Below are 25,572 nucleotides of genomic sequence, written 5' to 3' on the forward strand. Positions count from 1 at the left end.
TATTTCCAAAATACTTTTATTTAAAAAAAAAAAGGAACACTCAAAAATAATAATAAAAAACCAGCCTCTACAAACAAACCCTGCCTTTTTTTTTTTTTTTAAATAGCGTGGCATGGAGCTGGTAGATTTCCACCCTATTGCACATGGTCCGGCCTGGTTATGATTCAGGAGGCTACTGGAACTGGGGTACTGCCAAGGAAGTGGGGTTCAGCCTGCCAGGAGGAGACCAGCCCCTCCCACTCCCCAGAAAGGCAGCCCACCGTCACTGTCACGGCTTGACAGGTCCAACTTTATGTTCCCTGAGGCCCTAGTGGTCACAAGGGCAGAGGGAACTGGAGGCAGAAGAAATGTGTAAGTGACACATTAGACTCCCTGAAACAGAGTCTCGTTAAGGCATTTGAAAAGAGATAAATTAATTCAGGAAGACACACCTTCACGGAAGGCTGGGTAACCAGACACGCACACGTGCAGGGCAGTTTGTGGAATCCTGACATAGGAGGAAAGGAGGCCACAGTCACTGGTGAGAGCCTCTGCTACACACACACACACACACACACACACACACAAGATTCACATAAAAGGATCCAGTCCAAAGAGGCTGATGCCAGGAAGGATCCCTATCAGTCTTAGGATCCTAGGATGATTTCCATGATGTGGTCCAACTCATTCCACTCCCAGGATCCAGGGGCACAGAAGAGGCTGCGAGGAGGCTCTGGGGGCAGAAGTGCAGAGTCCTTTTCCACTGCAGATGTGTCAATGTCCAGAAAGAAGTCATCGAGGCCAGAGTCTCCCAGGTACCGGGAGCTCAGAGCTTCTAGGAACACGGGATCAGCCTGGGGCATCATTTCATTCTGAGGACTCGGGGAAGCCACTGGATTCGGAGGCGATTCCATCTCACCCATAGATGTATCGAGCTCCCTGAGGATTGAGCCAATGGTAGTGGAAAGGGAGAAGTCTTCTTCCCCCAGGAAGAGAGGCTCTGGGGGCAGGGCCGGGGCTGGAGCTAGTCGAATGGCAGCCTGCAGCTGCTGGAGTGTGTTGTGGATAAGAACGTGCCTGCGGAGGCTGGGCGCTCTGGGGCCCAGGCTGCGCTGGACTTTCTCCAGAGAGATTCGGAGCAGGGCTTGCTGGTAGCTCCGAAGACCAGCTGGAGTCCAGTCCCACTTCTCATCCTCTTCCTCCTCTTCCAAGTCAGAATGTTTTCTCTTTAAGCCTCCCATGTCCTGTGGGGGGAAAAAAGAGTCATATCAGATACCTTTGCTTTTGTTTGCATATTTTTTGTTTGTTTGTTTGAAACAGAGTTTCTCTGTGTATAGCCCTGGCTTTCCTGGAACTAGCTTTGTAGACCAGGTTGGACTCGAATTCAGAGATCCAACCAGCCTGTCCAGTGCTGGGATTAAAGGAATGAGACGTGCTCCTCCCCGCCCCCCCCCCCCAAGTCAGATACCTTTGGATCCCACTTTATCAAGTGAGTCTTTTTTGTTTGGTTGTTTATCAGAACCTCTACTTAAAGTCATATTTCAACAAGGCCAAGAATGCATGCGATGTGATTAAGAAAACAAGATTCGGGGCTGGAGAGATGGCTCAGTGGTTAAGAGCACTGGCTGCTCTTCCAGAGGACTGGGGTTTAATTCCCAGCACCCACAGGGCAGCTCACAACTGCCTGTGACTCTAAGATCTGACACCCTCACACAGACATACATGCAGGCAAAACACCACTGCACATCAAAAAAAAAAAAAAAGAGGGAGAGAAATAGAGAACAAGATGCAAGTAGGGTTGCTGCAACCCTATTTAGTGTCTCAAAAATAAAAGAAAGGTGGAGGGGCCAGGCCAGTGGTGGCACACACCTTTTATTCCAGCACTCTGGAGGCAGAGGCAGGCAGATCTCTCTGTAAGCTCGAGGTCAGCCTGGTCTACAAGGACAGCTAGGGCTAGACAGAAAAACCTGTCTTAAAAAAGCAAAAAAAAAAAAAAAAAAAAAAAAAAGAAAGAAAGAAAAGAAAAGAGAAGAAAAAGATAGAGGATTGCTGAGTGGTTAAAGCACTGACTGCTCTTCCAGAGGTCCTGAGTTTGAGTCCCAGCACCCACAGGATGGCTCATAACTGCCTAACATTCCAGTTTTAGGGCATCTATGCCTCCCAGCTAGGGGATCTGGCACAAGTGGTGTCCATGCAGGTAAAAAACCCATACACATAAAATTAAAAATAAAAAATGAGCAGAAAAAATTTGTGACTGGTGTCCAATGCCGTTAATCTCAGCACCAGGAGGCAGAGGTAGGTAGATTTTTGTGAGCTCAAGACCAGCCTAGTCTACATAGTTAATCTTAGGCCAGGCAGAGTCTCATGGTCAGACGATCCTGTCTCAGAAAAACAAAACAAAACAAAAAACCCCAAACAAATCACAAAACACCTGGGCTTAGTTTGACTCTTGCTTACTTGCCTGTAGTAGGGCACAATGCTGAATTTACACTCTGACAATTTTAGGATTGGAAGTGGGGATCTTAACCCTAGTCTCAATGGAGCTTGCATTTGTTTTCCCACAATACTTTTATTTTTTTTTTATTCTAACAAGTCACAGGACAGACAAGTGTGAAGTACAGAGCAACAGACCAAAGCGCATTTGAACTCTAATTTTAACTGAGCTTCGCAAGACGTGACGTTACATCTCTAGACCTTAGAGGCTTCTGATTCTTTTCAGACAAGGTTTCTCTGTGGAGCCCTGGAACTCCCTCTGTAGTTCAGGCTCGCCTCGACTCATCCATCACTTCTCTCTCCCGAGTGTTGGGATTAAAGGTTTGCGACATCACGCCCAGCTGAAAAGTGTGTGTATCTCTCTGTGTGTGATATTCTTTCTACAAGGACATTACTGTCCAAACCCGCTTCCTACACCAAGACGAAGAGCGCTCACAAGAGAGGGAACATTCCCAAACTCCAATTCAACACCAAGCTGTGCCCTCTAGCGACCAGTTCAACCATACCATCGCTTCCAATAGGCACCGCCCTTCCCTGGATCTCTAGATCAGATCCAACAACACCCCAAACACCCCAATATGGTCTCAGGGCCTTCTGGGAACTGTGGACCTAGAGCCTTCAGGCACAGCCACTGCTGTCGTGTTCGAACTACAATCCCCAGAAGGCCCTGCACGCCCTAGGGACTGGACACACCCGCCCTGCCTGAGAGCATGCTCACTGGAGCTCTAGCTGGTGGGGGAAGGGAACCCGGACGCACAGCAGCCCCGCCCCGCCCTCTGCTGCCTTCGGGGCGGTGAATCTGAGCTCCACGCCCCGAGCGCCCCTCCCCCACCCGACTTCAGCCCGAAAATTGCTTTCTCCAGGTCCCTATCACCCAAGGAAGTTCTGGATTCTTCCCTAAACTCTCTTCGGGGTGCAGAAAACTCACATCCCATCCCATCGCTCAAAGACGATAAATAACTCTCGGGTACATAGTCCGGCTGGGGAGACTGGGTATCTCAACTCTGAGAACTTGTCCGAAATCTCCCCTATTAGGCTCGACTTTCAAATGACTCTGGCTTTACTTCCCAAACTCCTCGCCTGGCTCTGAGGACCCCAATATTGAACACTCCCCAGGATTCCCTTCTCACGACGGCGTCTCGGAATCCAAGACTGGGTGCCTCTAGTTCCTGGGTTCCTCGAAATGCTTCATATCCTAGCCTCAAAACTCATACTTTCCCCGGAACACCGTGGAACTCCGAACTCAGCCCACTTGGGGAGACCCAAGCTGTCCTACTCTTCCAGATTGGTGCCCCAAAAGTTCTCTCTCCGTTTTTCTCGGTTCTCCAAACTCCAACTCCTCCTGAATACCTCTGCCTCCCCTCCGATACTGGAATTCAGTTTCTAGCTAGCTTCCACCCTCCGAAACCCATCAGTCACACCAATCTGCGCCCTCCACTCGGGTCCCTACCCCGCTTCCGCCTATCACGGGGGCGCGCCCCCTCCTCTTCCAACTTCAGGAAAATCTCACACAGGCACCCACTCCTCACCTCGGCTGCCAGGGTCGCCACGACTACCTCCGGCAAACCAGCAGCGCTGCGTCCCAACACTGCTGGGTAGGAGTCCGGCTCACTTTCTCCGGGCCTCTGGGTCTGGCCCCGGGCCACTCGGCTCCTCCCCGGAGGCCAGTCGCGAGCCACAATTGGTTGGAATCCTGCCCGCCGTGGGGCGCCATTGGCTAGGAGGAGCCACGGACGCTAGGCTCCGTCCCCCACTGGGCCGGGTCGCTTTAGGTTGGCCACTGTTTAGGGGGCGGGGTCTCCAGGGTGGAAGGGGATATAGCGCTGTCGGAGCGGCTTCTTTGGACCTAGATGTGTTTCTTGCTCCACTGTCTCTCTGCAGACCCCTTATATCAGCTCCAGACCCCACGGCGGAGCGAGGCCGGGTGACACCACTATCCCCTCCCTTGCGGTTTCGCAGGCTGGGCAGCTGGCGGAGGCCACGCCCTCCGGAGTTCTGAAGGCTTGGGCTAAACGGAGGGCGGAGGAGAGGGAATGACTCACTAAATATCAGCCAATAACGCGATGCGGCTTGCGTTACCTGGACGACCTCAGCCCCGCCCCTTAGCTGGCTTCGCTCTGCCTCCCCACCCCCAACCCGTTTGGTAGGCGGGGCCCGTGGTTAATCTTGTCGGGGGTCTACTGCTTGTTAGGTGGAACCTCCTGCATCCCAGGTTACTCCTTCCTTTCCCGGATTTGTCTTCTTTTTGCTGCTTACTTTTCATCGCTCTTAGCAGCTCTGGGGACAAACTCAAACTTATGTTTTGGGTTTGGGGATTGACTACTGGAGAATTCTGGACAAGCACGTTGGGACTGAGTGACATACCATTAAGACTTTTTCAATTTGTGTTTATTTTTTTGCTTGGTCTCATAGTGAAGGGTTAGCTTGCTGTTCACTATCTGGCCTGTGGTGTCCTCCTTCCTGTTCTCTAAGACTCATTTTCAGGTTCCGTTTTCTCATTTTGAGACAGTCTTGTGTAGACCGGGCCAGACGTGTGTGTGTGTGTGTGTGTGTGTGTGTGTGTGTGTGTGTGTGTGTGTGTGTGTGTGTGTGTGTGTGTGTGTGTACAATGCTGGCCTTGAAATTCTAATTCTCTTGCTTCCAGGCCCAGAAAATTCATTTTGTTTTTTTGTGGTGTTTGGGAGGGAACACAGAGCTGAGCTGGTACTGGCCAAAGCACTCTACTCCTGAGCTAGGTCCTCAACCATTTTTTTGTTTGTTTTCCGAGACAGGCTTTTGCTATGTAGCCTAGGCTGCGCTGGGATTCTGTGTCCTCCTGTTCAGTCTTCCAGCGCTAGGATTTAGGCATTCACAATCTTGTCTGACTTCTTTCAGCGGTTCTAAAATGGCTCCAATGCCTTCTAAGAAATAAACAAGGGACTTTTTTCCTTACCTTCTTTTGAGTCCAGTGCAAGGATAGTCCATAGTAAACACTCAGACCAAATCTCAAGATAGAATCTTCTTGTTTTTGGGTTTTTTTTGGGGGGGGGGCTTTTCAAAATAGAGTTTCTGTGTAACCGTGGCTGTCCTGGAACTCGCTCTATAGAACTCAGAGACCCGCCTGCCTCTGCCTCCCAAGTGCTGGGATTAAATGTGTGCGCCACTACTGCTGTCCAGATGGTTTTGTGTTTATTTTTCTTTTTAATTTATTTTTATTTTATGTGCTCTGGTGTTTTGCCTGCATGTATGTCTGTGTGAGGGCGTCAGATAGGTGTGAGCTGCCATGTGGGTGCTAGGATTTGAACCTGGTCCTCTGGAAGAGCAGCCAGTGCTCTTAACTGCTGAGCCACCCCTCCATCCCCTAGTTTTGCATTTTTTTAAGGTTTATGTGTGTGTTTTATCTGCATATGTGGAGAACTCTATCTGCACGTGTAGATGACAGTGAACTCCTGCCCCCCCCCCCCCCCCCGTCGTCTCTCAAGTGCTGGTGTTACAGTCGTCGATGCCATGCCCACCCTGGATCTTTTTTTGTTGTCATCATTATTTAATTTTCTTATATTTATTTATTTTAATTTTGTGCATAGGAGTGTTTTGATTGCATATATGTCTGTGTACCACATGCATGCAGTGCTCGAAGAGGCCAAATGCTCGGTACCCTTCTAACTGGAGTTACAGTCAGTTCCCTACCAACCCATGACTCTCTGCCTACCCCCATCCGGACTGGAGCCCCTGAGACAGTTCCAAGGTTATCTTTGCTTGGTCTGATGTATCTCCTGAGTGCTGGGCACAGAGAAAGTACCCAGCGAAAATTTGTTAAACGCTCAAACAATGTGCAGAAAGAGAAATCGAGATGGCAGGAACAAAACCAAGCCACTGTTTTGGGCCAGCAAGATGGCTCAGTGGGTAAGGGTACTTGTCACTAACACTTGTCACTAAGTCTGACAACGTGAGTTCAATCTCTGGAACCCAGGTGACAGAAGTAGAGAAGACACTACTACAACCTGTTCTCTGACTGCTATGTGTCTGTGCGCTTTGAGTGCAGGCACACGCAACAAGTAAAATCTGTTCCAAACCAACCAACCCCCACATGGCTGTTTCTGCAGAGGTAAAACTCTAGACCCACGAGAGAGTTTTCACTGAGAACAGATGCAGCTTTGTCATCTCTGTTGAGATTTGTGGCTGCTCAGAACAGGTCTCCTGGATTGGAACCTGTCTGTCATTTTCCCGGCAATGTCTGTGTGGGACTCAAGAGGATCCCCCATGGGAGCAAAGAGGTGGGGGTGGAGGGGGATACATGGGTAGCTGGGAGAAGGAAGGACCATGCATAAGAGTGGCTCTCCCAGGCATGAGAAAAATACCCAGGGGAACAATAGAAGACAGTCGATCCTAAAGAGAGACACAGTTAGGACTAGGCAATGTGTATGTGTGTGTGTGTGTATACATATTAAGTTTTGGTGTTATTTTTTGTTTTTGTTTTGTTTTCTGGTTTTTTTGAGACAGGGTTTCTTTGTGTAGCCGTGGCTGTCCTGGAATTCACTTTGTAGATCAGGCTGACCTTGAACTCACTGAGGTCCTCAAGCCTGGCCTTTTTTTTTTTTTTTGGCTTTTGAGACATAGCTCACCTTGAATCCAGGCTAATATGGAACTACAGAGCCTAGATTGGCTTCAAAATTATCCCAATCCTCCTGTCTCAGCATCCTGAGTGCTGGGATTACAGAAAAGGGTGCCATGTTCAGCAAAGCTTGGCTTTGTGGTAAATTTTCATTACATGACTTTATTTGTGGCATGCACACAGTGCAGCACATATGTTGAAACCAGAGGACAATTTAAAGGCGTTGGTTCTCTCCTTCTATCATGTGGGGCCTAGGGATCGAACTCAGGTCATCAGGCTTGGAGCAAAGGCCCATAACTGCTGAACCATCTTGTCAACCCTAAATGCAGCCTTTTTATACTGACTTTTACAATCCACCCTCCATGGACCTTAGTTTTGGCCACGCCCGCTTCACTATAACAGTATTATTAATATTTAGTGTTACTGTTGTTGTTATTTTATTATAAAACTGATCTAGAACCGGTAATCCTCCTGCCTTCCTCTTCCAAGTGCTGGGATTACACGTCTGGCATGTAGGATTAGCACTAACTGTAAAAGGCAAAGTTTAGTTTGTCAAAGGAGCCATATGCTTTTCTGCTTTGCATTGCTGTGGCCAGGAATGCTGCCCTACTCTAGAACCTTCTCTAGGCACATTGTTAGTAACCCAGGCTTCAGGTTGAATATACATCTGTCGTCCATTAAGACAGTGATTCCCAGCCTCCCAATGCTGTGACCCTTTAATACAGTCCCTCACTTTGTGATAGACCCCCTCCTGTAAAACTGTTTTCGGTTCTGCTTCATAACTGTGATTCTGCTACTGAGCGCATGGTGTCAGTTCCTGAGGCCATCAGAAACGTGTGCTCAGGTTGTGTCAGATGACCCCACGTCTGGTGGCCCCAGGCCTCTGAGCTCAGAGGTATCACATCACCCCACTGTTCTGTGAAGTGAGGAAAGCTGGGGCATGGAGTACCTTGGTCACCACTGGGACCCCAACCCAGGGCTAAACAAAAACACAACTCTTACTGAATAACTGAATAAAGAAATACTCAGAACATCAAACACAGAGAAACACTACATTTGCAATGTGGTGGGATCCTGCAATCCTAGCTACGCAGAGGGCTGAAGCAGGAGATTGACAGTTCAAAGCCATCCTGGGAAAATCAGCAAGACCTTATCTTTAAGTTAAAAAAAAAAAGCCAGGTGGTGGTGGCCGGTGACACATACCTTTAATCCCAGCACTCAGGAGGCAGAGTTTTGAGGCCAGCTTGGTCTACAGAGTGAATTCCAGGACAGCCAGAACTACACAGAGAAACCCTGCTTGAAAAACAAAAAATAAAAAACAAACAAAACAAAACAAAAAATTAAAGGGCTTCCATGAGGGCTCAGGGATTAAAGGTGCTTGCTGCTAATACTAATGACATGGGTTCAATTCTCAGGACCCATATGGTGAGTGACCTGAATCCATCAAATTGTCTTCTGATCAATGTACCATAGTATGCCACTCCTATCCCTAAATAAATAAATGTACTTAAAAAGTTAAAGTCCGGGCCATGTCTCAGCAATAGGGCACCCGTCTAAAATCTGCCAGTTAAGGGGACTGAAAACGTGGCTCAGTGGTAGAGACTTTACCCACCATGTAACAGACCCTGAAAAAACTCACAAACGAGAGGAAAATCTGGGTTGGGTGTTCTGAAACAATTTGAAGCTCTTGGCTAAAAGTTTATTGATCCCTCTCTGTGTCACTTCTCAGGATGCCATTCCGCAACCAGGGCCAGGGTCCTACTCGTACTGGTGGGAGGGGTAGGTGTTGTGTCCGTCATACTCATTGGTTGTAAGGCAGCGTAGCATGAAGTGGCCCAGGTCATGCTTAGATATCACCCTTGAGGGCCCTCGTCCATCCAGGGTCACTGTGTAGGCTCCAGTTAGCGGCTGGTCCCCTGTGAGAGAAAGACAGAGGGAATGAACCAGCCATCCTTCCCATTTTCAGCTTTCTTCTTTTAAATTAATTAATCAATCAATTTATTTATTTATTCGTTTGTTTGTTTTTCGAGACAGGGTTTTTCTTTGTAGCTTTTTTTTTTTTTTTTTTTTGGTTTTTCGAGACAGGATTTCTCTGTGGTTTTGGAGTCTTTGTAGCTTTGGAGTCCATCCTGGAACTCATTCTGAAGACCAGGCTGGCCTCGAACTCAGAGATCCACCTGCCTCTGCCCCTGGAGTGTTGAGATTAAAGGCGTGTGCCACAATAACTGGGCTAAACTTTTTAATTTACTAAGTTTTGTGTATGATGTGTGTGTGTGCGGGGGCTTCCCCATATTAGTTCATCAGATAACTTTTATTTTTTGAGACCAAGACTTGCTTGCTGGCCTCAAACACGTAGTCTGGGATGGCAGGTGTGTACCACCACGCCTGGCATCTCTCTTTTCCTGGGAGACCACATGTAGTTGTTCTAGCAGAACATCTGCATCTCCCTCCAGATGTGTCTGTGGGGAAGGTTTCCATGTCACTACAGTCCCTACCACCTTCTGAATGTGCAAGTCCAGAAATACCCGTGCAAGAGCCACCGTCTGAGTCTTGACTTTCAGTATCAGGAAACAATAATAAATGATGGTGATTTTAGTGCTGGAGAAATGGCTCAGTACTTAAAAGCACTCACTGCTCTTTCAGAGGAATTGAATTTGTTTCCCAACACCCATGTCAGGCATCTTATAATGGTGCTATGGCCATGGAGCCCCCTACTCACCTATGTGTGGGGGCATCACAGCCACATATTTCAGGCCCGACTCCTGTAGCACCTTGTGCATCCGGATGTGGTCATCAGTCACGTCCTGCAGGCGTGGGGGCACCTTGGTTGGGTCCCATAGCAGGAAGGCTAGTGGACAGGGACACAGGGCAGGGTTAGCCTGGGCTAAACAGAATCATTAGGTGGCTTACTATTGCCTCTCAACTGCCAGAATGCAGGTCCCTTCAGTCACCTCTCTTCTAAGAAGTCAGTGGATGGTTATTCTAAATCTGATCTCTTCTCAGCTAGCCACCTGTCCTTCGTAAGCTCTTCCCCTGTCCCCAGCCTGACAACCTGAGGTTGCTGTCAGAATCCACGTGGTGGAAGAAGAGAACTGACTTCCACCAAGTTGTCCTCTGACCTCCATGCGCCCCCCCCCCATGATAAACAATCGCGAAAACAAAAGTAAAAATTTGTGTGGTATATGCATGTGTGTGCACTGTGCGTGAAGGACAAGGCGATGCTGGGTTCCTTCCTCACGAGTTCTCCCTCAGGGGCTGGAGACATGAGATCAATTTCCAGCAACCACGCGGTGGCTCACAGCCATCTGTAATGAGATCTGGTGCTCTCTTCTGGCCTGCAGGCATACGTGCAAGCAGAACACTATGAACATAATAAATAAATACATCTTAAAAGAAAAAAGAGTTCACTCTCTTCCCTCTTATATTTTGAGAGAGTCTCTCATTGAATCTGGAGCTCACCAATTTGCTTAGACAACAGACCAGCGCCCAAGGGATCTTTCTGTTTCTACCTCCCTAGAGCTAGGATTACAGGAATAAAGATATACGTGGCTTTTTATTTGGGTGATGTTAGCATTAATTGCTATTAACTCCTTCTGGATTGCTGATGATTACTTCAGTCCTGAGAATAAATCTTAGGACCTTGTACATGCCAGACAGTGCTCTACCATGGGCCACACCGCCAGCCCCTCACTGGGGGATTCTAGGCAGGGGCTCTACCACTGGGCCACACCCCAGACTCCCAGTAACTTTTGTTTAGTGTCTGTCTCTCTGTAACTGCTAGAGAAGCAAGTTGTTGGACACCACCACAGCTGTAGCGATATTCTCTGTGAGTGTCTCCAACTTCTCCATTCCTAATCTCTTCCCCAGCTTGTCCACTCCCAACTTTGATCCCTCTGCCGTGCTCTTTCTACCCTGGCTCTGCTCATCTGGGATGTCAGCTCAATCACGGATCTGTGTGTCGCCTCACTTTTATCTGTGAACCACGTGGGTACAGAATCTGGGGCACACTGCTAGGTTCACAATCAATGGTAACTTGGGATAGCTTTAATACCATATTTTAGTGGACTGGGGGTTACTTGTTCGGTACTCACCCCCTTCCCAGTTCAGCCCCACTTCCTTGACCCCACCACCCACCCGAGGTGCAGGCCACGACCTTGTCCACTCCATGCGCCTTCATGGCTGCCACAATATTCCGGGTGCCCTCGGACATTACTGTAGTGGGACCTTAGAGGGGACAGAGAGTGGCTGTCACTGGCAGGTGGCGGCGGTGGTGGTGGCAGGGGTGGCAAGGGTGGGGCCGGGGGAGGGGGTGGTGCTGGAGGCCGAGGTGCAGGGAGGGGCCGAGGGCAAAGGGGAGGCTCAGTACTGAGGTCGTTGCCAGTGCCCAGCAGCACGATGACAGCATCCTGCCCAGCCACGGTCTTGTCCACATCGGCCGCCTGCCGAACATCTCCCACCACCACGTGGGCTGGCTGGGGCCCCTCTGCTGGAAGCCTGCTGGAGTCACGAACCAACACCGTCACCTCATAACCTGTGGGCCAAGAGGAGCAGAAAGCAGGTCAGTGGGCTGGTGGGTGATTAGCTGTACAGGACCCTTCAGGGTGTAGGGATCCTCAAACTCATTGTCTTCCTGGGCTTCCCCATTTCCAGCGATATTCTGAGGTGATGGTCATCAAGCTGGCAAACTAACAGTTGATATCTCGCTAGCTCTTAAGACAGGGCAATGCTTTCTTTATTGCTGACTCACAAACGACTTGAATGTAGGTCTCCATGACTAGACCCTTGACTAGTCTTCCCCACTCTCCAGCAGGGAAATAGTTAACCCCTGGCATACCACCTGGCTCTGTCTTCCCCCATACATGCATGGTCCTGGAGGAAAGGGAGGAACCAAATTCCTCAATTCCCCAGGACTAAATGAAGCTGGGATTAGTTCCCTCCCTTGGCCAAGGGTATCTCTAGTACTCACTAGAGACTCTGAGGAGCCACTGTGGTTTCAAAAGGCAGTGACTCAGCTACTCAGAAAGCCGAGGTACAAGGACAGAAAGTTCTGGGTAAATAGTAAGACTGTATCAAAATAAAACTTGGGGAAAAAAAAAGGATTGAGGAGAGGCTGAAGTTTGGCTCAGTGGAAGAGCCCCTGCCCAGAATCTCACAGTGAGGGGCTGGGGTGTGGCTCAGTGGTATAGCTCCTGCCCAGAATCCCCCAGTAAGGCCCTGAGGGTGTGGTCCAGTGGTAGAGCCCCTGCCTAGAATTGTCCTGAGTGTTTATATAGCACAAATGAGGTCTTGGGTACCATCCGTTGCTTTGAAAAATAAAATACTGATGGCAAATAATTAAAAGTCATCAAATAGATAAAACTGCATTGATCACGGCCCGGATGACGAAAGCTCACCAGCCGTGTTGGCAGCTGTCACAGGAGTTGTCCCTTCCTCTGAAGATGATACATACAAAGGAAAGGAAGAGGTTCCATTGCTCTTGATAGCTGCCCAAGTCAATTACAAAATAAGCGATGGGAGATTTTACATTAGGGGCCAACGGTGAAGGTGCTGCTGGTGATTAACCTACGGGGCGAGTAGGACGACTCTGGGGTGTAGCTGAGGCTAAACTGGTCCTTCACACCCACCCACATGTCTGAACCCCCTTTAACTGTCATCTTATATTTATTGATTTACTTTTTGAGACGGGGTACCATGTGCTCCAGACTGGCCTTGGACTGCTGGTCATCCTGTCCCCACCTCCCAAGTGCTAGGATTACAAGTGTGTGTTCTCAAGCTTGGGTGTATGTGGTGCTGGGGATGGAGTCCAGGGCCTCACGTGTGTTAGGTAAGTGCTGTAGCAATGAAGCTACACCCACAGCTCACTTCTTAATTTTCATTTTGAATTGGGATCTCAATATGTTGCTCAAGCTGGCTTGAAACGTAAGGATCTCCTGCTTCAGCCTGCTGGGCTCTGGAATGACAGGCCTGCAGCAGCACACTGAACCAGAAATAACATTTATAGAATCAACAGGCACTGCGTCCCAGACACCAAACACTTTGCACATATTCGCTCCTTCAGTCCTTAAAGCTACCCTGGTTTCAGCTGGGCGGTGGTGGCACATGACTTTAATCCCAGCACTCAGGAGGCAGAGGCAGGTGGATCTCTGTGAGTTCGAGGCCAGCCTGGTCTACAGAGTGAGTTCCAGGACAGACTCCTACCTGGGAGCTAGCTCTGTGACCCTGGGCTTGTAACATTCCCAGGACGATACTAATACTAGTCTCTCTCTCTCTCTCTCTCTCTCTCTCTCTCTCTCTCTCTCTCTCTCTCTCTCTCTCTCTCTCTCTCTGGTTTTTCAAGACAGGGTTTCTTTGTAGTTTTGAAGTCTGTCCTGGAACTGGCTCTTGTAGCCCAGGCTGGCCTCGAATTCAGAGATCCACCTGCCTCTGCCTCCCAAGTGCTGAGATTAAAGTCATGTGCCACCACCACCCGGCCACTAATACTAGTCTCTGTGCGTTTTTGCTGCTGTGTTTCCTTTCTCTCCTCCTCCTCCCCTTTTTTTCTTCCTCCCTCTTTCTCTCAGCTCCCCTACCCCCAGTCTCATGTAGCCCAGGCTGACCTCAAACTCACTATGTAGCAAAGGATACCTTTGAATTTATGCAGTCTTGGGTTACATGAGTCCTTGTTCCAAATAAAAACAAAAACAATATTTTAAAACTGGTATAGGATATTGAATGCAAAAGCCCGAGGAGCTTCACAACGTACACAAAAATTAACCCAAGGGCCAGCGAGGCGGCTCAGTCAGTAAAGGCGAAAGCGCCAAGTCTGATCACCTGAGTTCTATTCCTGGGAACCAGATGGCAGAAGGAAAGGACCAACTCCCTCAAGTGTGACCTCCACACTCACGCTGTGGGCACACACATACACACACACACACACACACACAGAAAATGTAAAAAGTTTTTTAAAAAAATTATTAACCCAAATGGTCAAATACATAAATAAACATAAGAGGTTATGAAATTATTGGAAGAAAATGGAAGAACGCATTTTGGTGATTGCAGGTTAGAAGGTAGTTTCTTAGCTATGACAGCAAATGTATGAGCAAAAGCCAAAACAAACTAATTGGACTTATCAAGATGGAAAACTGCATGGGTGGATGTGGTGCATCTTTACTCTCAGCATTTGGGATTCAGGGAACTCGTGGCCACCCTGGTTCCAATAAACAACCCCTCCCCAATCTTCCGTGCTTCAAGGACGCTAACAGGAAGAAAATAAAGGACAGAGCTGCAGAGACGGCTCATCGGAAGGCAGAGGCAGGCGGATCTTTGTGAGTTCGAGGCCAGCCTGGTCTACAGACCAAGTTCCAGGACTGGCTCCATAGCTACAGAGAAACCCTGTCTCAAAAAATAAAACCAAACCAAACAAACACACAAACAAACAAACAAACAAACAAGCAAACAAAAAGAGAAAGAGGTCTCGCCCTGTTGTCCAGGCTGGAGTGCAGTGGCTGGTCACAGGCGCAATCCCACTACTAATCAGCACGGGCGTTTTGACCTGCTCCATCTCCAACCTGGGCCGATTCACCTCTCCTTAGGCAACCTGGTGGTCCCCCACTCCCGGGATCATCACCATATTGATTCTGAACTTAGTGTGGACACTGGATTGGTATACTGCATTACAGCCCAGAACTCCTGGACTCAAGCAATCCTCCTGTCTCAGCCTCCTGAGTAGCCCGGCGGGTAAGGTAGGTAGACTTCTACACCCAGAATCCCTGTAAAAAGACAGAAGTGAGGAGAGGGAACTGGGGTGGATTTGATCAGTAAACACTGAGATACTTGAAAGCAAAAGGCACACGGTGGAGCATACTTGTAATCTCAGTGCTGGGAGGCAGAGTCAGCCAGCCAGCCCAGTCTTCTCAGCCAGTCTCCTGTCCCAGGGAGAGACCCTGTCTCAAGAATGGAAGCAAAAAGAGAACCATAGCGAACGGTGCCCAAAGAATGATAGGCTTGCACGCAAATATGCACCCACCCTGCACACTTGACCTCATTCCCACACATAGAGTTAAAAATGAAAAGAAGCCACACCGTGGTGGTGCATGCCTTTAATTCCAGGGGAGGCAGAAGCAGGCAGAGGTCTGTGAGTTTGAGGCCAGCCTGGCCAACAGAGCATGTTCCAGGACAGCCAAGGCTACACAGAGAAACCCTGTCTTAGGGGCGTGGGGGTGGGGGCAGAGAAAAGAAAGAAAGAAAAGAAAGAAAAGCAGATGGGCATGGTAGCCACATCTGTAATCCCAGCACTCTGGAGACAAAGGCAGGTGGACCAGGAGTTCCAGGATGGCCTTTGCTACATAGCAAACCAAGGTCAGCTACATAAGATCATATCTCAAAAAAAAAGTCAAACAGGGCTGGAGAGATGGCTCAGTGGTTAAGAGCATTGCCTGCTCTTCCAAAGGTCCTGAGTTCAATTCCCGGCAACCACATGGTGGCTCACAACCATCTGTAATGAGGTCTGGTGCCCTCTTCTGACCTACAGATATACACACAGACAGAATATTGTATACATAATAAATAAATAAATATTTAAAAGAAGTCAAACAGAAGAAGGGCTGGTAAGATGGCTCAGTGGATAAAGGCATTGAGAAACTTCCTGGGATGCCCAGGACCAACACGGGGGAAGGACAAAACTGACTCCTGGAAGTTCTCCTCTGACCTTTGTAAGTGGTACACACAATTAACAAATAAAATGCAACATAAAAAAGAAAGAGAAAAACAAAGAGAGTCCGGTGGTATAGTACCACCACACGGGAGGCCAACCTGGTCCACACAGAATGCCAGGACAGCCAAAGCTGCAGGGCCACACAGCAAGATCCTGTTAACGTACTACAAGTTTATAAATCCCAGCAACCAGGAGGAAGAGACAGGAGGATCAGGCCAGTCTGAGCTACCTGAGACTCAGTTTCAAAAAACCAAAGTCAATCCACTGACCACACTATACAGTAAGAAGCCATTTCACGCCTATCAAGAAGACGTAAGGAAAAGTCTGGTGTCAGGGTTGGTGGGCCAGTGGGGAGCAACCCCACTCACACACTCATGAGGGTAACACTAAATGATGTGTTTGTTTTGGAGGACACCCTGGCAGTTCTTCAAAAGATTACACACAGCACAGCCATGTGACCCAGCAATTCTGCTATCAGATAACAGACCGAAGGAAATCCAAAACATGTTTTCATCCCAAATTTTTTACATGTGTGGTCATACTAGCAGTTTTCATATCACCTGCCAACTGTTTAATGGATAAACCCATACGATTCAGCAGGACCATTCGACAATAAACACAAAGGCTATATTGATGCATGGTCTAACAGTTTGAGGAAGGGGAAAAACACGTATACACGGCTAAGTGTAAGAGACCAAGTCACACTGGGTGTGGCATCCAGCACTGGAAGTTGAAGCAGAGCGATCAGCTCAAAGCCAGTCTGGGCTATGGAGTGAGACTTGTCTGAAAAAACACACAGACTAGGATCTGGAGAGATGGCTCAGTGGTTAAGAGCACTGGCTGCTCTTAGACAAGTGGACAAGAGTTCAGTTCTCTGCATCCAAGTCACGTGGCACACAGCTGTAAGGGATCTGACACCGCTAGCCCCTGTAATCGCTCACACAAACCTACACACAGACACATACCTACATATAATTAAAGACACTATAAAGAACTGGGTGGTGGTGGCACACACCTTTAATCCCAGCACTCAAGAGGCAGAGGCAGGTGAATGGATCTCTGTAAGTTCAAGACCAGTCTGGTTTACAGAGCGAGTTCCAGGACAGACAGAGATACACAGAGAAACCTTGTCTTGAAAGAACAAAACAAAACAAAAGACCCAAACAAATAAACAAAAAGCTAAAAAGAGCAGCATATGGCTGTGCACACTTTTAATCCCAACACTCAGGAGGCAGAAGCAGGCAGATAGAGTCCAGCCTGGACTACATAGTGAGTTCCAGGTTAGCCAGAGCTACATAGTGAGACCTTATCTCAAACAAACAAATACTACCCCCAAAAAAACCAAAAAGGAAAGGAATCTTATAAACACACACACACACACATACAGAAGTACATAAAAAGCCCTAAAATACACACACACACACACACACACAAATATACGCATAGGATCTCAGCCATAAAATCTGGGCACATGCAAGGCCCTGATTTGGATCCTATATAGAAAAACCAAAACAGGGGCTGGAGAGACAGCTCAGAGGTTAAGAGCTTTAGCTGTTCTTGCAGATGACCAGGGTTCAATTCCAGCACTCATGTGGCAGCTCACAGCTGTCTGTAAGTCCAGCTCCAGGGGTTCTGACACCTTCCCACAGATACACATGCAACCAAAACAACTATGCACATAAAATAAAAATAAATAAATAATAAAAACAAGAAATGGAGTGGAAATTAAAAAAAAAGAAAAACCAACACAACAAGGACCAAAGCTTCATAGAAACCAAGCTATACTAAAGCAAACGAGCCCAAAGTTCCAGTCCTGAAAGAAGCTATACTAAAGCAAATGAACCCAAAGTTCCAGACCCGAAAGAAGCAATGATTGTTTCTATTGTTATTATCCTCTTATGTTTATTCTTAATTTTTTATTTTAGACACGGCTTCATGGCCCAAACTGGCCTTGAACTCATTGTAGAGATAAGTAAGGCATGCTGTAACTATGCCAGTTGGAACACATCTGGTAATCAGAAAGCTCAAAACAATGAATGGACCCCAAGACTTTGAAATTTCCCCAAATATCTCATGATGGCAGGAGGAGCCTGGGGCCCTATGCCAACCAGGAGAGGAAGAGACCCCACAGTTCTGACAACTGTTCAGACCACCTTGGAGGATACAGGGGCCAATAGGATGATGCTGGCCATGACGATATCTTGTCTGAGCCTGCTTGCTTACAGATATCTCTTTGCTTCTATTTAAACTTAAACCTTTTATTAAGATCTTGAAAGAGGGACCTGATTAGGGGGGAGTGTTACAGGACCTTCCCAACATGCCCACATTGAATGAATACACCTCCTAATTCTGCTCTCACTATGAATTTTTCTCATTAATTGTCCTACTGAGGACAGGTAGCTGGGCTTGACTGCTAGGCTCAGACGTATCAACGCCCATGGCAACTTGATACATTTTGATCTTTTGTAACCAATTAAAAAAACAGCCCAGAACTCTATGGCCCCTAGTTTGAGAAGTACTAGGTTGCAACAATTCTACATAGTAGCAATTATTATCATGTCTACTTTGAAGTTTAGGTAACTAGCCATGACCACAAGTTAGCGGGCAGAGAAAGCCAGAGCTGAATTCAAGACTGGGTCATAATCTTTGATGTGAGTTGAGTTGGCCACGGAGTACTCACTTCCCACCAGCTACACACGGGCCTCGGTCCACCCACCTTCTACACTGTAAGTCGCTCTGTAAGAGCCATCTCTGTCTCCACCTATTTATTTATTACTTTTATTTATTTGTGTGAGGGTGTGGAGTCAGACGTTAGCTTTTCTGAGTTGGTTCTCTCCTTCCCCCAGACAAGATTCTGGAAACTCAACTCACCTTGCTGGGTACCTTTACCCAGCAGCCCATCTTTCAGGCTCAAAACGATTTCAATGTTGGTCATCCTTTCTCTTTCCCTCTCTTCCTTCCCTTTCTTTCCTTATTTCTTTCACAGATATTTAGGTCTCTAACTGGAGTTGACAAAGCATTTGGCCAAACCAGCCTGGAATGTGGCAGATCTGCCTGTCTGAATGTGCAGAATGGACCAGTCGATGTTTGTCAAACTCTACGAAATGGCGCCGCAGCAAAGGACCGCCCAAGTCACTCAAGCCCTTCCTGGCCACCTGTTTTCCTTGCTTGTGCTGGGATGATGCACAGGCCCTTGAGCATGCTTGGCCACGGGCTCTACTGCGCCTGGTCCCCAGAAGTATTCCAGGCAGGTGCTCCACTACTGAGCTATATCCTCAGATTCCTTCCTGACTTACTTTTCCTTCCCTTCGAGGCCTTTCTTGAGCCACTGGGAGAAACAGCTCTCCCCGAATTATTGTGTGCAGTGTCATCTGTGACCAGCAGGGTGAGCCAGTGGTAAACAGTGGTATTGGGGATTAAGTTGCGGGTATTAACAGGATCATCCACAAATTCATAGTGACTCAGCACTCCCCAACTTCTCCAATCCCTTCCTTGTTCCTCCTTAAAAATTACTTAACAAAATTTAAAAAAAATTAGTTTCGTTGTTTTGAAGGCCTTAAACTTGCTGAGTAGCCAAAGATGGTTTTGAACTCAAGTTCCTTACCTCTGCCTCCCCAGCTCCAGAATCGCAGGTACATACTACAAACAGACACAAACTGGTTTTCACTGGGAGGCCCAGGGGTCTCTCCTTTGCCATGAATTAAGTCCCTTACTAAGTCCCTGGGGAGGATATCCCCTGAAAAATGGAACTTCTAGAAAGAGCCTCAGCAAGAGAAGGGGCTGGGCTAGGAATCAGCAGAGACAGGGGTCCTGGTGGCCTCCACCCTTTTGGGGGCACTCTGATAGTCAATTATCTTAAGAATCGCCAAGGCTAGCAAGGGTGTGGCCCTTTATCTGGAACTTTCAGGCCTGGTCTAGAAGTTAAAACTTCTAGACTGAGGAGCCAGGGGGATGCTGGAGGATCCTGTGCCCTCTCCCGGGGCAGCGACAAAGTTTTAGCTCACTGACCCTCCCGGGACTGCTGTTGCTAGGTTGTCACTCTCTTATACTGTCGTCTTGTGCATTCCATGTTTGCAGTAGCTAGCTGCCTCAGCTTTTCGATTTTCTGTTCCACTGACTAAGCCATGAGCCTGAGGACGTTGTGTGTGTGTGTTGTGTGTGTGTGCGCGCGCGCGCACGTGTGCTGTGTGTGTGTGTGTGCGCGCGCGCGTGTGCTTAAAAGCACGATCCGGGTTCAAGTCCCAGCACAGCCATGTACCAGCAAGTCATTCTCTCAATTTTCTTATCTGTCAAGTGGTGTAATACTAGTTCCCATTCCAAGTGAAGGCCACCAGGATTTAACACGTGTAGGGAGATGGCCTGGCTGGCTGGGCGCCAAGCTGGTGCTGGCTCAGAAAACCCTTTCTAGGACCACCATCACAGTCACAAATACATTTCACAAGAGCCCCTGGCTTACATATAACTGTCAGAGGAGTCCCCCGGGTTCCCATGGTTAATCCCTGTACCTTTGACTTACATAAAACTGAATCTCGGAGTCCTCCATTTCTGCCCCCGTGACCACCAGCTGGCCCCACAGGCTGGGCACTAACGGCCACAAGTGTTCTCTGCCCGGCCCCAGGACGACCTTTCCCAGCTCTACGCCCGGCTGCTCACGACTTCCCCACCCGCCCCGGTTCCTGCCTGCTTGCACCGCCTGCGCCAATGTGGTGAGCCCGGTCCTGCCGGTGGCACCGAAGATCGCGATCTTCTTGACAGTCATGCTGCGGGGTCCTGGGTCCGAAAGACTGCGTGCTGCGAGGACGCGCGGGAACCTAATGGCTGCAAGGTAGCGCGCGGTCAGCCCTTCCCCTGGCAGAGGGAGGGGGCGGGACCCTCGATTTTGGGTTCAAAGGGCGGGACTGATTCGACCACGCCCCCTTCTGGGAAGAGCGCGAGTGGGCGGAACAGGAGTCAGATTGCATTTTGTAGGCAGTCTTCTCCGATTGGCGCTTGGAAGCGGAGGCCACGCCTCCATCTAGGGAAGGAGCGGGCGGAGCTAGAGCAGTTTGTCACTCAGAGCTCAGTCTCCGAGAGCCCGCCACCCTTAGTGGGCGGGGCGGGGCCTGTCGGGAACCACGCCCACCGCGCTCTCCTTGCTCACACCCCCTTTCCCTACACCTGGGCTCTGGAGGGGTGTGTGCGCGGTGTGATTCTGTACCTGTGTTTGTGGCGGCGCCCTGTCCGGTTCCTTGTGTTATAACGTGAATTGTGTATAGAAGCCAATGGAGCGGTTATTTGGCCGCTGTGGGGTGGTGATCCTGTGAGGGGGCACTCAGTCTCTGGTACCGTGTGAGTGTGAGGTCTGTGTGAGGTAAGCTGTAACGGAGTGTGGCACTTTTGGATTGGGATGGTCTGTGTCACCACATGTGTCCTGTATGGGTGTGCGATAATACGGTCCCATTTATGTAGGACTGTGTGTGACATTTACTGTAATTCTCTTTGTGTCTTGTTGAGGCTATGATATGTGGGTATGTAGCAACACAGGGCGTGTCTTCTGTGCCTTGGCAACTAGCGTGACATTTCAAGTGTGTCAGACTGTAATTGTAAGCTTTGTGATGTGTGAGTGTAGCCACTCCGTGACACCTTGGGAGTGAGTGTGTGACTGTATGTGCCAACCACGCGGTGGTGGCTGTATGTCACAGTGTGTGACCCTGCAGGGTGTTTTACAGTGTGTAGATGACTACATATAACAGCATTGGTGGTGGTGACCTTAACTGAGTGTGTCATGATGTGACCCTGCAGGGCACTGTTCAGGTGACTTCATGTGACCCTTACCTTGTGGTGACAGCTGTATCTGAGTTTATCAGAATGTCTGGCCCTGCAGGACACTAGACACTATATTGGTGATTAGATTTGACACTATTGGTGGTGGCTATATCTGAGTGTGTCATAGTGAATGACCCTGCAGGGCACATTCCAGAGAGGAAAACACGGCAAATGACTATATGACAGTTCGAAGATTCGACCCTGCGTGACCCCACGCGAAAGAGTGACACCGTGAGAGTGTGCCTGTGGAGAGGGTGTGTGTGACGTTCCCAGAGGCCCTGGTGTGTGTGCGTGGCTGTGTGGGAGTGTGTGACGCTGCCTCCAGCGCTCGCGAGCGCGGCTGTGCATCACACGCGTGGCCCAGTGTGTGACAGCGCGGGCGGCGTGGCGGCGTGCGGGAGGGGTCCCGGGGGCGCGCGGAGCGGCTGCGGCGCGTGGGGGAGGCGCGGCGACGGCGGCGCATGCGGATCTGGCCGAGCGGCGGGCCGGCTGGGCCGAACAGAGCCGGGCCGGGCCCGGCGGCGAACGCCCGCAGGGAGGGCGGTGCTGCGCGGCGAGCATCGGGGACCGCATCGGCGGCCGGCGCCCAGGTGAGCGGCCGTGCGGACGGCGGCCCTTCCCCAGCATCTCCCCGACCTGGCCCAGCTTCATTCCCCCGCACCCTGGCGGGCCCGAGCCTACGGATCTGTTTAGCCGGGTGGAGGCTTGGGATCCAGCGTGCAGCGAACCCCCTCACCCCTACCTTGTCCAGTCTCTGAGCCAGGCATGGGTCACCCCAAGGCCTTGTCCTTCCTTGGTCCCCTCCTCCGCGTGGTTACTGGACTACAAGGGCAGAGAGGCGCGGCTTTGGAAGGGTTAAAGCATCGGGTCTCATCTCAGCGCCCCATGGCCTTTGCCAGGGCCGGCAGGACCCCTCTTTCTATACACCCCTCCCCAAAGGCCAGAGCTGCTCCCTGAGCCCGGCAGAAAGCTTGCCAAGTGCTAAGCGCCTCCTCTGGCCCAAGTATCCTCCATTGGGGAAACAGTTGTGACCACCCATTAACCGGGAAGGAAATAAAAGCACAGAGAAACTGAGTTCAAGCTACTAGGTTCCACACAGCAGGAACAAAGCATCGAACCTGCCTCTTCTTGACTCTCGAATAGAGCCCTGGACTTGCTAAGACCGAAGGGTGAAAACTCAGACTTGGCTGGCCCTGTGGCTCAGTGGTGGAACACACGGAAGTGTGAGGCTCTGGGTGCAATTCCGGACACGCTGGGAGGAAGAACAGAATAATGAGAGATGTACTGAGTGCTTGCTGTGTACCAGATACCGTGTTTGCCGAGTGAGCGCTCGGTTCATCTTCAGACCCTTAGGATTTCCACAGATGACTCAGTGAAGAGCAGACAGGGCAATTGACTTGGCTGAGGTTATGCTGGTAGTCTCTAGGTAGCCATGTGGTCTCTTACAGGTCTCTATGGGAGCAATGGGTTGTAGAGAGCCCACCGAAAGGAATAATCTACCGTTGGCGGCAACTTACAACCTACGTAGCATTTTAAACTCTCCCGAGTTTTGCAGCTGTCTGAGTCTTTTGAAAAGAGTATATTATTCTATTTTTATAGTCTTAGAACCAGCTTGGGGTGTGTATGTGGAGGTTGTGTTGGAGATATACTTGGCATCACTTACCCTGTCAAATAGGTATTTATAATGTATCAGGATTCTAGAGGCAGGCAATGCATCAGCCAGCTATTGCTACTGGAATGCTGTGTAACAAATCACCCTGCCCCCTACTCACTGTCTTGGATTTTTGTTTGTTTGTTTGTTTTTTGAGACAGGGTTTCTCTGTAGCTTTGGAGCCTGTCCTGGAACTTGCTCTGTAGACGAGACTAGCCTTGAACTCATAGAGATCAGCCTGTCTCTGCCTCCTGAGTGCTGGGATTAAAAGTGTGCGCCATCACTGCCTGGCCCAACTCACTGTCTTGAAACACTAAGCAACTATTTTGCTGTCAAGTCAAGATTTTAATGATTTAGGTTAGACCTGATAGTCCAGTTCTTCAGGCCTCAAGTTTTAGGGGTGTCACAGTGATAGCGGGCATCATTGGCTGTAGCTGGCTTTGTCTGGAGAGCCTGTGGCCCTGGACCTACTCTAGTCTAAGATCACAGTTAGCCCAAACAGCCTCCTATGTCTAAAGGGCTCCGACTGGCCAGCTAGTACTTCCCAGTCAACTCTGCCAGTCAAAGCAAGTCATGTGCTAGAAACCAGGGTCTAAGGGAAGGATGTCTTCTCCAGAACCCATCGACTTTCTTCGCCAGGAAGTTGGAGAACAACACAGTTACACAACAAAGGGTGGTGACTACAGGGGTGAACATTTGGGGACATTAATCCACTCAGTTTGAGTCCCAGCAGCTCTTAGCTGTATAACTCAGGCAAGTGAGTGAATGCCGTCAGCCTCAGTGTTCTCCTCTGTAAAATGGGCCTAATGATAACTGATCACTAAGGAATTAAACACATGAAAGTACATAAAGTCCTGAGCAAGGCCAGGACTCAGATGTGCTCCTCTCGCCGTCCCTGCTGCAAGATGGAGTTCTGAGAAGAACAGTGTTAGTGCTCTCCAAAGGATACAATGCTGCCGAGCTGTAGTAGGCATGGGCTCGGGTTTGTTCCTGCTCTCTGAAGTGGCCAGACTCGACGTTGTTATTGTGCTGATTTTTTTTAAAGGCTGTGTGATGCATGCCTTTGAACCCAGCACTTGAGAGGTTGGGGTCTCTGTGAGTTTGAAGCTAGTCTGGTCTACAGAGTGAGTTTCAGGACAGCCAGGGTTACAGAGAGAAACCCTGTCTTGAGGGAAAAAAGATATTCATCATTTAGTAGTAGTGTTTAAGGATTTATTGTTTACTTTCTTTATATTAAGTGTGTTTGCTTGCTTGATTTTACGTGAACCATGTGTGGGTAGGAGTTGATGGAGGCCCAGATTCCCCTGGAACTGCAGTTACTAGCAATTGTGAGCCACCGTGTGGGTGCTGGGACTGAACCTGGGTCCTCTGCAAAAGCAATGAATGTTCTTAACCACTGAACCATCTCTCCAGCCCGTCTCTCCTGAGCCCAGATGGCTCTTAAACTGCTGTGTAGCTGAGTGTAGGCCCTTTCTACACTCCTTTTCCTCCTGCCTCAGCATCCCAAGTGTTGTGCTGGGATGACAGACATTGTCTGAGCAGGCCCATCTTGGGTGTGCACGTGCTTGTGTGTGTGTGCATGTGTGTGTGTGCATGTGTGTGTGTGTGCACGTGTGTGTGTGCATGTGTGTGTGTGCATGTGTGTGTGTGCATGTGTGTGTGTGCGTGTGTGTGTGTGCGTGTGTGCGTGTGTTTGCATGTTTCTGTGCATGCATCAGCATTTTTTGTTTTTTGTTTTTGAGCCATGGTATCTCTGTGCGGCCATAGAACACGCTCTGTAGACCAGGCGAGCTTTCGAACTCACAGAGATCCATCTGCCTCTGCCTCTTGGGTGCTGGGATTAAAGGCGTACGCCACTACCACTCAGCTCTTATTTGGTAATTTATTTATTTATTTTTATTTTATGTGCCTTGGTGTTTTGCCTGTATATACTGTATATACTCTGCGTGAGGGTGTTGGACCCCCTAGAATAGCAGTTATAGACAGTTGTGAGCCACTATGTGGGTGCTGGGAATTGAACCTGGGTCCTCTGGAAGAGCAGCCATGCTCTTAATCGCTGAGCCATCTCTCCAGCCTCTCTTATTTATTTATTTATTTATTTTATTTTTTTATTTTTCGAGATAGGGTTTCTCTGTAGCTTTTGGTTCCTGTCCTGGAACTAGCTCTTGTAGACCAGGCTGGCCTCGAACTCACAGAGATCCGCCTGCCTCTGCCTCCCGAGTGCTGGGATTAAAGGCATGCGCCACCACCGCCCGGCTTCTTATTTATTTTTTGAAGATAGGGTCTCTCACTGAAGCAGACCTCACTGCTTGGCTAGAATGGCTGGCCAGTGAGCTCTGAGGACCCAGGTGTGTATGT

General features: G+C 49.2%; 3 protein-coding genes across 5 annotated transcripts in view; 1 reads left to right on the plus strand and 2 right to left on the minus strand.

Moving 5' to 3' along the window:
• On the minus strand, positions 1–4,129 carry Sertad3 (SERTA domain containing 3). Its single transcript, XM_075987595.1, has 2 exons — positions 4,002–4,129; positions 1–1,223 (listed from the first exon to the last, which is right to left on the minus strand). The coding sequence occupies exon 2, from the start codon at positions 1,218–1,220 to the stop codon at positions 627–629; it is 594 nt and encodes a 197-aa protein (XP_075843710.1). The 5' UTR covers positions 1,221–1,223; positions 4,002–4,129; the 3' UTR covers positions 1–626.
• Positions 4,130–8,722: 4,593 nt separating this feature from the next.
• On the minus strand, positions 8,723–20,632 carry Blvrb (biliverdin reductase B). The gene is made up of 5 exons (XM_075987602.1): positions 20,439–20,632; positions 11,430–11,594; positions 11,198–11,287; positions 9,783–9,911; positions 8,723–8,979 (listed from the first exon to the last, which is right to left on the minus strand). The coding sequence occupies exons 1-5, from the start codon at positions 20,515–20,517 to the stop codon at positions 8,822–8,824; spliced, it is 621 nt and encodes a 206-aa protein (XP_075843717.1). The 5' UTR covers positions 20,518–20,632; the 3' UTR covers positions 8,723–8,821.
• Positions 20,633–21,997: 1,365 nt separating this feature from the next.
• Positions 21,998–25,572, plus strand: part of Sptbn4 (spectrin beta, non-erythrocytic 4) — a 92,100-nt gene continuing 88,525 nt past the window's right edge. For all 3 annotated transcript variants that reach the window (XM_075987609.1, XM_075987618.1, XM_075987627.1), the window contains exon 1: positions 21,998–22,153. In XM_075987609.1, the coding sequence (XP_075843724.1) occupies positions 22,025–22,153 (129 nt within the window). In that variant the 5' untranslated portion in view covers positions 21,998–22,024. The remainder of the gene's footprint in view (positions 22,154–25,572) is intronic.

The sequence above is a fragment of the Microtus pennsylvanicus genome, chromosome 1 (genome assembly GCF_037038515.1).
Source record: "Microtus pennsylvanicus isolate mMicPen1 chromosome 1, mMicPen1.hap1, whole genome shotgun sequence".
Taxonomy (NCBI): Eukaryota; Metazoa; Chordata; class Mammalia; order Rodentia; family Cricetidae; genus Microtus; species Microtus pennsylvanicus.